General features: G+C 45.1%; 1 protein-coding gene across 1 annotated transcript in view; it reads right to left on the bottom strand.

The window, feature by feature from the left end:
- The window catches only part of T265_03230 (hypothetical protein), a gene marked incomplete at both ends in the record, with an annotated part of 33,306 nt that overhangs the window by 6,636 nt on the left and 11,628 nt on the right, over positions 1–15,042 (bottom strand). Inside the window, 5 exons of the mRNA XM_009167663.1 lie at positions 174–270; positions 2,663–3,044; positions 7,209–7,369; positions 10,215–10,392; positions 13,474–13,655. Coding sequence (XP_009165927.1) covers positions 174–270; positions 2,663–3,044; positions 7,209–7,369; positions 10,215–10,392; positions 13,474–13,655 — 1,000 coding nt within the window. The remainder of the gene's footprint in view (positions 1–173; positions 271–2,662; positions 3,045–7,208; positions 7,370–10,214; positions 10,393–13,473; positions 13,656–15,042) is intronic.

Raw genomic sequence — 15,042 nt, 5'->3', positions numbered from 1 at the left:
ACCCCAAAAATTCCCCCCGAGACAAAAAACAGTTCCCCAAAAGCCCCCCCCCCCCCGTTTAACATTGGCATACCCAGCCACCAAGGAGTGGAATTATGAAAACCACCTCGGTACATTCAAACAACAGGGCTGCAGTCGGAACACAGGATAAAAAAATACCACAATTAACCTACTTTTCCGGCCATGTTTGGTTCCTGAGGGCATTTTTCACGTGTACCGCAGTGCTCACAGCCATGAGAGTATCAAACTCTTTAGATGTAAGGGATGTTCCTGTGGGCAAACGAGAGATTCAGTTGAGACTCGCGTGAAAACCTAATTCATTTGCAAATGAGCGTATTTCTCGAAAACAGTCCAATTTGGGTTCAAGTAGATCATAAGGTTGACGGAAACTCGGGAACTGCGCCTATCTGATAAGCCCCAAGAAGGGCGAAACCGGTCGTGGGCTGTCGAGGAGTTTTCAGCAACCTTGTGAGTAGTTTCCTTTATGAAAACAATTCTTTCAATTCACAACTGAGGATTACGCGTGTTGACGAGGTGTGTGTACGCAACAATCGAATATAGGGGGAACCTTGGTTACTAATGGTGCGTACAAGCACAGTGTCAAGATTGTTGTAATTTATGGGAGAAATTGATTTTCAGCGGTAAGAATAACGGTTCAACATGGGGACTATACTATACTATACTATGCTATGCTTTACTATACTATACTATACTATACTATACTATACTATACTATACTATACTATACTATACTATACTATACTATACTATACTATACTATACTATACTATACTATACTATACTATACTATACTATACTATACTATACTATACTATACTATACTATACTATACTATACTATACTATACTATACTATACTATACTATACTATACTATACTATACTATACTATACTATACTATACTATACTATACTATACTATACTATACTATACTATACTATACTATACTATACTATACTATACTATACTATACTATACTATACTATACTATACTATACTATACTATACTATACTATACTATACTATACTATACTATACTATACTATACTATACTATACTATACTATACTATACTATACTATACTATACTATACTATACTATACTATACTATACTATACTATACTATACTATACTATACTATACTATACTATACTATACTATACTATACTATACTATACTATACTATACTATACTATACTATACTATACTATACTATACTATACTATACTATACTATACTATACTATACTATACTATACTATACTATACTATACTATACTATACTATACTATACTATACTATACTATACTATACTATACTATACTATACTATACTATACTATACTATACTATACTATACTATACTATACTATACTATACTATACTATACTATACTATACTATACTATACTATACTATACTATACTATACTATACTATACTATACTATACTATACTATACTATACTATACTATACTATACTATACTATACTATACTATACTATACTATACTATACTATACAGCATCTGTGTTGAACTCTGATGTCATGCTGTCTATGATAATGATACCATACCATACTATACAACTTTTGGATTGGCAGTACCTAATCAAGCTAGGCTGCGTACAGATAAGGACATCCATCCACGAAAATACAACTGGAAACCAATCGTATGGTTTGTATGCATCTGGGGTGGGGTATTCTCCTCGATGCCATGAACGGATATCCGCAACATCAGAGAGAGCAAAATCAGCGCTGGCACTGATGCTTCACCCCCGTACAACCACAAAGTTTCTTTGATTTTACCTAAAACCTTGACACGAAAAGAAAGGAGTGGGCGGGGAATGGGCTTGGTGCTGACCTATCGCAAGTATTCTGAGGTGCCCATACCTCCGAACGCTCACTGAGACAATCTGAAAAAAAAACTGACAGCACGAACGCCACTGGTGAAAGGAAGAAGGCCTTCGCTGCGGAGTTATTTATGGGAAAATGCCAACTGAATAGTTACAGACTATTGGATAGGGGAGCAAAACTCTCATATGCATCTTGTTTACAAAACTGAATATCCATCTTCTCCTTGAACGCGTCCTCTTGAACTTTTCTGGATATTCACTGACTGTTACTCAATTGCAAGCAAATGCTATAGAGCGACTCCACAAATTCCGTAATAGACCTTACTTTTCAAGAGACGCAAAGGGAATTTACCAGAATAAAACATGCTACTCGCATGCCCCTCATCAGTAGTATCACCGTTGCACTGGTATCGACCACCCACCGTTTCTTGTCATGTTTCCAGCCAAGCACAGGAGGTCATGAGGACCATGTCCTGGAACAACACCTAAACTATTCGTGATCACTTTCACACACTTTACCAAGTTATACGTTTGCTGGTTGCGCCATCCTGAAGGATATGAATAGATAGAAGAGAGAAACTACTGAATGAATGATGAATGCATTTATACTTAATGCATACAGCTCTTTCACTGCCTTGGCTGACCCCAATGATGTTTGGGAGCCTACGGCCACAACGTATTTCACGAGTTCTGTGCATAAAACCAAACGTGACCATAAACTCCTTGGACAGCTCCTGAAAATGTGGAAGTGGAACAGTGAACAGTCAAAATAAGGTGACCCCGATCAAACTAACCTTTGAAACCATCCGGATAGGTTTCCATCAGATATTTGGTCGTGATTTTGCCAGAAACGAATCGCTCCTCCGTGATGATATCTCGTAACAGAGGAATGTTGTGTGTGACCCCTCGGATCACATAACTGTCCAAGGCCTTCGCCATGGTGTCCAATGCGGATTGACGGTCCGGCCCGTAGGTGACCAGTTTGCAAATCATGGGATCGTAGAAAATCGAGATTTCCGAACCTTCGCTTATTCCACTATCACAGCGTACGTTTGGAATATGCACCGGTTCGATGTAGGAATACAACCGTCCGATTGAGGGCAGGCCGAAGGCTTTGTACGGGTCTTCCGCATACACACGACATTCGACCGACCAGCCGTGAATTGGAATGTCAGACTGGATGGATAGATAGAATGGAAAAAGTGAGGGATCTATGGAGCGGAAAGATGATTTATCTGACGAATTAACCATATTCCCCGCCCAAAACGCAACCCCTAGGATTCCACCCAAAACAAAAATCAGTTGGATACTTGAGCCTGTCAAACGCTTTCCCAGAGCTATATCAGATTCATTGTACTGCCAAGCCAATGGCTTAGTGTGAGCCGACCAATCAGCTGCCAGTCTTCATTTCCATTCTCCCCTCGGGTGCTTCGCTAACAATCTCGTTGCGTCACGGAGTTCTGAGGATGAGTTCGCGGTTTCGAGACCATCCGATTGACAGCATAACATTAGCGGTCGACAATGAGGCCTCGCTGCCGTACATCCATAATTTATTTGTGTACAAAAGGATGGAGAAGGGAATTAGTGCTAGCCCACCACAATTAATCTGAGGTGCCTAAGCTGCAGATTTCGCTAACAATCTCGTTGCGTCACGGAGTTCTGATGATGAGTTCGCGGTTTCGAGACCATCCGATTGACAGCATAACATTAGCGGTCGACAATGAGGCCTCGCTGCCGTACATCCATAATTTATTTGTGTACAAAAGGATGGAGAAGGGAATTAGTGCTAGCCCACCACAATTAATCTGAGGTGCCTACAGCTGCAGATACTCATTGAGACAAGCTGTATAAAAAATGATAGCAGAATTTTGTACCGTCCCTAACCAATTAAACGGGGATCACGCAGAACCGCACTACTTTTGCTTGTTATTGTCGCTTCCTGGTGCATCCCATCACAACATTGTCGAATTAGAGATAGGCTTTACGTCACTCCGTACCAGTCGACCTCCGGCAAGAACCACAGGCAACGAAGTGTGGTAAAAACAGAACCGTGAATCATTCTAGAGTATGAAGCAGGGAGTAAGATATTCCAGACAATGTACCAATTGCTTAACTAGTCAAAGACTCCTGCTACCGGGTCTGTAGACATGTGGTAGGCATGTCCAACCACCACCTCCCCGTTTTCCGTTCTACTACATTGTTGATGATAGGTTCGCGGGGGATAGACCATAACAAGGTAACTTGAAATGAAAGTTGCTAGAGCCCACCTGAATGTTGTGGGATCTTTGCGTCTTACTGGGTGGGGCCAGCATGAGCCTACTTGAACGTGCGTGGAAAGTCTGCAGGTCGAAGCAACGCAACCGTCGTCCTGCGCCAGGCTCGTATTGGGTGAATTACGCACACAGGACGACGGGTCTATCTAGCTAACAGCGGCTTACTTCGACACGGTGCTCAGATGTATCTATTTAGATCTCGTTCAAGGATGCAGTCACTTTGTAACGCGCTACTCATAAGGTTGATGAAAATTCGTCGACAGCCCAGGACCGGTTTCGCCCTTCTTAGGGCTCATCAGGCAGGCGCAGTCCCTGGGTTTCCGTCAACCTCATGTTCTACTTGAACCCAAATTGCACGAAATTAGCGAAATATACTCACTTGCAAACTAATTTGGTCTTGCGAGAGACTCACCTGGAACCCAGGTGAATCCCTAGTTTGTTTGCAAATGAGTGCATTTTGCTAATTTTGTGCAATTTGGTTTCAAGTAGAACATAAGGTTGACGGAAACCCACGGACTGCGCCTGCCTGATGAGCCTTAAAAAGGGCGATACCGGTCGTGAATTATCGACAAATTTTCAGCAACTTTATGAGTAGTGCATTACGAATATACATGTATCGCGATATCTCGAATATCGTAGCGACTGAAACATGAGGCGGCCTGGTGCAGCACATTCAGTTGCCTGGAAATATCACAAACGAGAGATTCAGCTGGGTTCCAGATGAGTTTGCAAATGAGTGTATTTCGCTAATGTAGCCACTTCATTGTTGAGCGTTTTCCTCAAAAAAATTAGGCTCCTTCGCACCAACTACCCGCCCTATATCTTTCCAATCTCTACGAAAGCTTTTACTCCTCATGGTTTAGGGTGGTAGGTTATGCTGGTGTACTGCCCGAAAAGATAATGGTGGCGACCGAGACTGTGGATGTGTACACCTGAAAGAGCATATTTACGGCAGCTTGTTCATACACGTGTGTGCGAGATGTGGCAGCGACCAGCAGACAAATACAATCTGTGAGTATTTGTGATCGTATGCTAGTACACAGCCGGCAAGAGACCGGGCGAATTAGCGTTCTAGTCATCGAACAATATGGCATACTCAAACACAAACACCAAGAAAAAAACATCAAGAGTATGGACGAATCTGTCCAAAATGTACCAACCGAACTGAAAGCAAGTAACTTAGACACACGAGCCACAGGACCCCAACGAAATGAAATTGGACACAAGGTTTTAACTAAGGAACTCGCACATTAATGGGTCCTGTTCCCGGGAGATGGGACATCGAAAAGTTGTCTGCTAGTTCGTATGGAACTACGGGGGTGCCCCCAAGTTATATGCTGCAGCACCCGGATGTCTAGAAATTACGGAATCGGTGACACAACTAAATGGCCAGCGATGGAGCCAGACCAGTATGTTCTCCCAACCATCGCGTCAGATCTCACTACGCAGAATAGCATCATTTTCATCGTCGTCATCATCAAGAAAACCGCCGCGTGGCTGTGGAACAAAAATGGCGAGGCAGGCGGCATCGAAAACTACAGCATTATCAGAAAAATGCCGGCCAGACCCCGTGTCCAGTCAGACTGAAGGACGCTTTTATGAGTAGGCTAGTAGGAGAGTGGAGCAAGCTGGCCAGTTGGAAGGTGGTACCACAACATGTATGGGACACGCCGAAAGAGCAAACGGGTATGGCAAAGTGGCCCACCGGTTGTCCGATATCAGCTAACACCCCTAACCGTTCGCCTCGCGATAGTCGAGAATGCGAACTTCTGATCAAGAGGTTCTTTGGCTAGACACTGATTTTTCGGCCACGTTGTGAGGGGTTCACCTAGCTAAGAGGTCCTGTAACGCAAAAATTCTCGGTGATTAGCAGACAACAAACTGCGAGTTTGGCTAACTGTAGATTAGTGATTCGTAGCAGGATGCTTCAGTAAACCAGAGAGCCACATCAATACTCAAAAGCGCAAGCAATTTGACATACACTGAGGTGCACTAGGTGGTCCGCTCGATTGACCAGAGAGGATACTCCAGTGCTAGATTCATAACGTTCCCTTCAGCTGTAGCTTCCCTCTGCAACCGCAAAGAAGTACGAGGTCCGACCAAGTCGATGGCGACTGAGAAATGGACTTTCCCCACGCGCTATCCTGGGGCTCTTCATTCAAGGTCCTAAGCAGCTCTACCTCCAAGAGCAAGCTCGATTTCGTTCTTACTCCTGGGAGAAAGTTACTGCATAGTAACAGCTGACCATTGTCTAGGCCTGTATGGCTAAAGGTTGACGGAGAAAGGAACGAACCACAAAAACTGGCACGAAAAGAAGGCTTCCCTATCAAGCACTATGCAGCCGTCAAAGAGGCACTTGAAGAAGAAAAACCTCCACGTTTATGATTGTTTTTAATAGACAGTATGGTTCATACTATAATATAATAATGCTGTAACACGCCTCTGGTGAACAGCTGTCTTGCCACATGGGGGAAGCATCAGGGCTGACATACTTCCAGGTTACCCAGCGATTGAGAAGCGGCGGTTGGGTTCGAACCAAAGACCTTTCGGTCAGTAGGTTCGCCTTCAACTAATGAGCTATCTCGAGCTCACTACGGTTCATGCATGTGTCCAACTACCAAGATGCTCCAGCAGCGACGGAATCAGTCATTTCTGTGTGTGCGTTTATCAACAACAAAAAACAACTCCGGGAAAAGCACGTGTTGCCGCGACAAAAATGACATTTTTGCTGGTCCAGGCACCTGGTAGACGAAGCTAATCAGAGACGGACACTTCCGCGATCAGGTGTTGACTAAAGAAATCGTTTAGCTGTAGCACCCTTTCGGTGTCTAACTGCCGTGCCACCCGAAGGTTGCACGAGGGCTGGGATACTGCCAGGTTGCCCAAGTCTAGACAGGGGAGTCGAGAGGCAGAGGTCGGGTTCGAACCATGAGCCTTCCGGTCAGTAAATTCGCGTTCTAACCACTTGGGCCATCTCGCCCCTGACTAAAGAAATACAAGCGAGGAATACTAGAAAAAGCAAAACTCGACGACTTTTCCACAAATCACAACACACTCACTTACTCACCTGACTTAGCAGCAGTTTATGTCCCTTGCCAATACGCAACATTTGATGTACAATGTCCACTCCTGTCGTGCATTCGGTGATCGGATGTTCCACCTGCAGTCGAGTGTTCATTTCCAGAAAGTAGAAGTTTCGTTTAGAGTCGACGAGGAACTCGACAGTACCTGGAGGTCACAACAGCAAGAACGCAGACGTTACTTTGTAAGTATTGGCGATAACTGGTTCGGAAAGAAATTGGCAAATCGTATATTTGTACTAAAAGAAAACTGATTGCGCGAATTGCATTCTGGTTTATACGATTTATCGTTGTTGTCTAGAAGTAGCAACCTGTTCTTAAGGTTGCTCAAAGCTCTATGAAAAATGTTCGGCTGCTTTATGAGTAGTGTGTTACGTGTAGACCGATGGGATGATCCAACCAAGATTGTCCTGGGATTTATAGTGGAGATTTTATCCAGTCAATGAAGCCGATCTGTGTTGAGAAGGCACGGAACACTGTACAATTGTTTTATCCTTACTGGGCCTTTCCGGTCCACCAATCTTGGACACAGTTGAACCTCGATTCGGATGATGCGTCGATCTGAGGTGTCATCCGGCCTCTACTAAATCCACGGTTCTATCAGAGACCCAATGGTTCCAAGAGGTTGGCTGGGTTGTAACGAAAAGAGAAGTTCCGGTTGTGAGTAGCACTCTGGATACCTTCCCCAGTGGTCGTTAATATCCCACATCGGACTGTCCGGGGAGCACCCGGTTCTGATAGGTTCGTTTCGTTTCTGGGTCAATCCAGTTCTAAATGGCTAAGTAAGGTGTACACTTTTACGTAGACCCTGAAAGCAGCAGGGGACAAGTGCACGATCGGAGCCCACCTTGGTATTCTACAACTACCGGCAAGCAGTTATCGACCTTAACCACTGACGGCGATGTGGTCAGTTTAGATTCTGGATTGGTTCGTTGGTGAGCATCACGTCGTCAAGCGACTTCCGCTGTTCCGGAAATCGGTGCTTTAGAGGGACAATCTGTGATCTGCACACATCCGTTGTCTGTGCATCTTGTATCCCACCCAAGACGATCACCAAATGGGACCTCAGCAGCGCTTGGTCTGCCTACCTGGGAGTTCATCTCACCAGAAACCACAACGATGTATGAGCTTTTAGCCCATTGTAAGAGTACCCACAGCGGCATCGAAACTGTCTATGAAAGATTAAGAGCTACAGTCAATTGAGGCATAAGCGGACACAATAAAAAGGGTGCGATGGACCTGTAGGTTCTCTCACATACGCTAGCAAACGAACCACCCAGAGGCGACTATCAACAGGTATTCAATCAAATAGAGACGCTTCCGCCTGGTCGCTCAATACAATACCTACCCACCTTGCCCACTGAAAAGCTGGGAGCAGGAAGGAAGCGAGGGGGCAGACAATTCAATTACGATGCTTGCTCCTAACAGGGAACATACATACAGAAGTTGCAATTGAGCGTGATGCACGGCGAACAAAGCAGTCAGTCCTAGTGATGGGACCCACGGAGGGAGTATTCAAACTCAGGTGCAGGGTAGAAGAAGGAATAGGCGGAATACGTAAGAAGGTGGGCGTCAGGAGTGGCATGTTTCCCTCATCCGGGCGGCTGTATAAAGCAATTAAAGTGACCCGGCTGATGGCACCACGCGACATGAGTTTATTTGTATGTGCGAAATTCATGGTTGTACGTGGGCTGGAATTCGGTCAACACGTATGACCGCACGACGTGAGTCGCTCATAGTCCAACGGCACTCAGACTATTAGCTGGGAAGTCGTGAGTTCGAGGAGCCCTGGAGTTTCGTGAGACGCATACTGCAGACGTTTCTCACTAAAGTGAAACAGCTGTGCGACAATCCTAGGCTTTGCAGCATATATTAACTCTACTTGCGGGAAGAAATCTCCATACCACCGACTACCTGGAACGCATCGCAACTCAATCTCTTTGGCGATAAAATTTGAGCCTGGCTCCACGAAGTGCTTTGGTGGCATGTACAGACTGTACCTTATCCTCAGTCACGATGATTAGCCAAGCATCGTTTCTGCCAATCACTCAAGAGCACTATCTGCCAATAACAGTCCCACGGGACTCAAATCAAAACGGGAGTGTACACGATTGTCTAAGGGATACAACTGAGTTAGGGGCGAGATGGCTCAAGTGTTAAAAGCGCGAATTTACTGACCGGAAGGTCCGTGGTTCGAACCCGACCTCAGCCACTCGAATCCCCTGTCTAGGCTTGGGTGACATGGCAGTATTCCGGCCCTCGTGCAACCTTCGTGTGGCATGGCAGCCCGAAAGAGTGCTACAGCTGAACGATATATATACATATACATACATATATATATATATATATATATGATGGAGCTAAAGGGAGTGTAGAAGTTCCTGAGTACTTTTCAAATAGTGTCTGGTAAGAGCTCTTTTGACAGCAATTGTGCAGTTCATTTTTGCTGAAAACATCGTCTTCGGAGTCCGAGTTGCCTCATCTAAGTGTTATTCAAGCTTAAAATCGCAGAGTACATGCTACGTATAACTGTGGCCGTGGTGATCAACGCTATCCAGTGGTCGTTTGGAAATTGTGATGTACCTGAAATTGGTCACGTGCCAGAAAGTCCTCATCGAATCTGGTCTGTCAGCTGCTCAGGTGTTCTTCATCAAGTCGCACAGATCATGAACGAAAAATCGGGTCTTCCAAGACCATCCGTCATGTGCAGAAGTCAGTTTTTGGTTGAGCAACCCTCGTGCGGGGATTCGACGGTAAGAAAAGTCTGAATTGATATGTCAATCGAACTTCAAGAAATCAGAAAAACCAGAACAACCCAGTCCCACTTGATCGCTGGATCGCGGACAAATACTGAAGATCATAAAAGACTAAATGACCAACACGTCAAGTTTTGCCGCCGCCAGAACCTAGCAATGAGTAACTGAAGAACGACCAATCAAATTTTTCCAGGATTGCTAAGCAATCAATAGGCATCACATAAGTGGGGAACTCACCGGCCGAGTCGTATCCAACTTCCTTAGCTAGTGAGACGGCCTGCTCACCCATGGCCTTGCGTGTGGCCGGATCCAGGAATGTGCTTGGAGCTTCCTCGATCACCTTTTGATTACGACGTTGGATAGAACATTCGCGTTCATTTAAGTAAATGGCATTACCATGCCTGTCGCAGAGGACCTATCATGGGAACACGCAAACCGAAGGTGAAGTACAAGCAACACGTTGATTAACTCCATCAATTAACTCCATGGTAGAAATGTTTTACTAAGCATACTCGGGAATTTTTTTCTGGGAACACTCCTGTTGACAGTAACAACACAATGGATCTCGAGCAAATATTAGAAGGTAAATGTCTCTCCCCCCCGCCGCGAGGAAAAGAAAAGGAGAACGAAGCAAGGTCGTGTAAATACGGTAGTCGATTGCAGACTTGTCATCAGCACTACCATCACAAGTAGCAACAGCCTCATCGTATACAAGCCCCACAGTGTTTACAGCTGCCACAGTTTTACTAGACAGCGCACGTGGTTAGAAACCCTGTAAATGCATGACACCCAACCGATCCCACTGGCTAGCATGCTGTTATTGCCTAGTCGCACTGTCCAGTTGCCTGTGGTCATGCCCTGCACCTATATCAGCTGAGGTTTGAAAAGAAAGCTGGGTCAATCTGGGAAAATACACACATTTGCGAGATGGCTCAAGTGGTTAGAGTGAGAATTCACTGACCGGAAGGTCCGTGGTTCGAGCCCGACCTCTGCCTCTCGACTTGCCCTGTCTAGGCTTGGGCAACCTGGCAGTATCTCAGACCTCGTACTTCCTTCTGGTGGCATGGCAGTTAGGCATCGAAAGGGTGCTACAGCTGAATGATTTACTGGGAGTCTCAACTGGATCTTTCGTTTGTGGTTCACCTGACGAGCCCTCCAGAAGGGTGAAACACATTGTGGGCTGTCGAAGGGTCTTCAGCAACCTTGAAAAGTGCTTTCCGTTTGGACACTATACTTGAAAATCGTACCAACTGAAACGTGAGGCGATTTTGTGTAGCACATTCAGCTGAAAAAAAAACAATATAAGCGAGAAATTCAACTGGACTCGATTGAGTCTCCCAAATTGGTGTACATATGAGGGTAGTTGGCCGATCCCGCACAATATGAGTTCAAGTGGAACATAAACTTGACGGAAGTTCGAAGTGGAACCGGTTGTGGCATGTTGAAGAGTTTTCAGCAACCACTGAAGCAAAAAAATCGTTCGGCAGTATCACCCTTTCAGTGCCCAACTGCTATGCCACCAGAAGGAAGATACTGCCAGGTTGCCCAAGCCTAGACAGGATAAGTCGAGATGCAGAGGTCGGGTTCGAACCATGGACCTTCCGGTCAGTAAACTCACGCCCTAACCCCTGAGCCATACCGCGACTGAAGTAACGTCTGCACAACGAATTAGTTTGATTAGTACTTAGTCATTTGCAACAAAACCATCTCACGGAGACGTGCACCAGTGTTATAAAACCTATGAACCAAAGAGAGTGAGTGACTGCCACGACAGGAAGGCTGTCTCCATTCCACAGCACGGTGAACGCAAACAGTCGATTCGCTGTTCACGTATCACCATACGCACTCCGGAGTGTTTATTAACCTCTGCATCGTACATTTGCACATCAGAACTACGCAGGAATAAACACTGGCTGGCGTTTTTGAAAAGTAAACAAACAAGTGATCAAGACGAAATTTCACAGCAGTAGAGTGCTTCCAGACCAACAACAGCCTCAACTTGACCGGCATCGTTAGCATACAGTATAAACAAGTCATATTGAGGTTATAGACCTCAACTTCTTGTTCAATTATCGACAATGAATAGGACGAGATGGCTCAGTGGTTAGAGAGCGAATTTAGTGACCGGAAGGTCCATGGTTCGAACCGAACCTCTGCATCTCGATTTCCCCTATCTAGGCTTGGGAAATGACAGTATCCGAGCCCTCGTTCTTCTTTCGGGTGGCATGGTAGCTAGGAATGGAAAGGGTGATATTGCCGAGCGATTTTTCATTGAACAGCAAGGAGAAACGTGCACATTACAGGAAGCAGTTGAGAGCATCGCACAGTAGCTTTGAAATGGTGGTAACCCAGGTGTGAGCATTTTTGGATGCGACCACAAGTTTACCTGTCACACACCCTAAAGTAGCGTGCGGTTCAAGGCCATTCGACTAGGTCAATATTAAACACAGTCTTGATACGTATTCACAACTGCGTAAAAGTGCGAAAAATACACTTGGATCACTGTTATACTGAAAGTTCTCACCCGAGAACACGGAACTGGGAACGAACCAACGACTAAGGACGAAAACGCGATGGGAATACAAAATAGCAACGCATAGAAAGTGGGTAAACGAGGATGGAGCACGTCCGGAATCAATATTGTTGGGACCTGGTCGAGCGGATATATGGTGATCTTTCAAACCGCTTGATAAGACAGCTATAAGGGCTAAGGCCTTCGCTAAATACACTTATTTGCATGTCAATTTGGTTTAAATGAAAGGTTTACATAAATCCCAGCTGAATGTCGCTTACGACAATCTTCAACTGAATGTGCTGCACAAAGGTCACCTCATGTTCCAGTTGCGAAGATATTCTATGAAGGAAACTACTGATTAGGTTGCTGAAAGCAAGTCAGTGTATTTGTCGAACTGCGTGCAATTTAGACTCAAGTTAACGGAAACTCGGGGAATGCGCCTACCCAATGAGACGGGACGGTTCAAGTGGTTAGAGCGTGAATTTACTGACCGGAAGGTCCGTCTGCCTCTCAACTTATCCTGTCTAGGCTTGAGAAACCTGACAGTATCCCAGCCCTCGTGCCTCCTTCGGGTGGCATAGCTGCTAAGCACCGAAAGGCCGTTACAGCTGGACGAATGAACGAGCTATCTAATGAGCCTCAAGAGGGGCGAAACCAATCCTGGACTGTTGATGAAATCTCAGAAACTCTATGAGTAGTTTGCTTGATGGAAAAAATTAATCTTCTTTGTTGAGACCGCATCTTAGCGAAAGCTGACAGTGACCAGGTTCATCCTCGTATATTATAAGCCTCCATCGATTTCACATTTCGACGAGGAGGCAACCTCCAAACGTCGCGTTCGTTCTCCGTCAAACGGAAGACTTGATGTGGCTGAATGAAGTTTGAACACCCCCTCGCTTCAGGGAGCCATAGGATGAACTAACATGAGTAACCGACCTTCCTAACACTGTTCAGAAAACCACAGAACTACATGTCGCTCACCTGGATCTCAATATGCCTCGGGTTGTCTATGAACTTCTCGATTAGCATCCGGTCATCGCCAAATGAAGCCTTGGCTTCAGCCTTGGAAAGGCGAAATCCTTCACGAGCCTCTTTTTCATTCCACGCTATACGCATCCCCTTGCCTCCACCACCCGCGGAAGCTTTGATCATCACCGGATAGCCTGAATGATTGTAGAGACGGGAAAATGACAAAGGATGGGGGAAGATTCCCCAGCAGGGAAATGAAGAAATTAACAAATGCACCATCCAGCAACTGGGTGGAAAAAAACGACAATGGTAGTGAAAAAATTTCGAACGGCTACATGGTGAGAAGGATCATATATTCAAGACCTACAATTCTAAAGCTTGCTCTTTCTCCCTCAACCCGTGTCAATAAATAGCCAATGAGCAGAACTGACACATTCGGTTACCCCGTACTTTCCGCTATGTTACGCCACACCCGAGAGGTTTTTGTGGGAATTTCAAAAAAAAGAAAAAGAGCAGAACCACGTTGTATTGCTGTTGTTATATAGATTGATTAGTTTAGTCAACGGGATAGTCAACTTGTGATAAAACATGACACTTATTTGCACACAAAACTGAGTTTACGGAAAAGAACAGTTCACGTCGGAAAGACCGTTTTTTCAATTGCACAATAAAAAACGAAAACCCGAAATAGCCCTGAGGCTAAACCGTCAACCTACTGACCGGAAGATCCATAGTTCAAATCCAATCCAATCCAATCTCGACTGCTCCCGTCCAGGCTAGGAGAACCTGGCAGCATCTGAGCACTCAAGCTCCCCTCGGCTGGTATACCAGCTGGGCACCGAAAGGGTGATATATGTAAACGATTACTAATACTACTATTGGACCCAGTCACTCGCTTTTAGCACCTTTTCCTTAACTAGCACGATTCTTAGACGCGAAAGCAACCCCTCCCTTAGCTCACACATCAAAAGCAAGTATTCCCCGTAATAACCTGCGTTTCTCCACCAGATCACGTTAGTGGTCCACTTCGCCACATGCGTATTTGCCGTACATATGCACAAGTCAACGAAAAGCGACGGTGTGACTAAATTAACAAGTAATACAATATAACAAACTGGGTTGCTCAGAGGAATGTTCAATTTTATTCTGTAGAGCTAGGAATTATGGCGAGCTTCAGTGGCCAAGTGTTAAAAGCAGCGGAAAACCGGGTCGGTTTCAGGCTGTACTAATGTAACTGTGTTTACTACTGAGGAAACAAGCAAGTAGTATCCAGTCGAGTGTTAAAGCGCTGTCGCTAAATTCGATAGAAACTTGATACGGAAATTATTGAACAATTTCGTAGTGTTTGTTTAAAATTCGAACAACGTCCAGGACGGCTCGGGAGGACACGTGGGAATGTTGAATTCCAGAAACTCTCCGCAAATGAGGTTTCTCCTTTCGCGTATAATTGCCCGACCTAAAGCTGCCACCTTGATGTGGTGGTCGGGCTTCAGTGCTGCAATGATCCCGCGGGCTACACTGGCTGGAACTTCGTTCCACAAGGTACAACCATGCCAGGAAGGCCAAAGGGGAGCAGCCAGA

This window comes from Opisthorchis viverrini (genome assembly GCF_000715545.1).
Source record: "Opisthorchis viverrini unplaced genomic scaffold opera_v5_45, whole genome shotgun sequence".
Classification (NCBI taxonomy): domain Eukaryota; kingdom Metazoa; phylum Platyhelminthes; class Trematoda; order Opisthorchiida; family Opisthorchiidae; genus Opisthorchis; species Opisthorchis viverrini.
The sequence above is the reverse complement of the archived record's forward strand: the minus strand, read 5'-3'. Positions and strand labels throughout refer to the sequence as shown.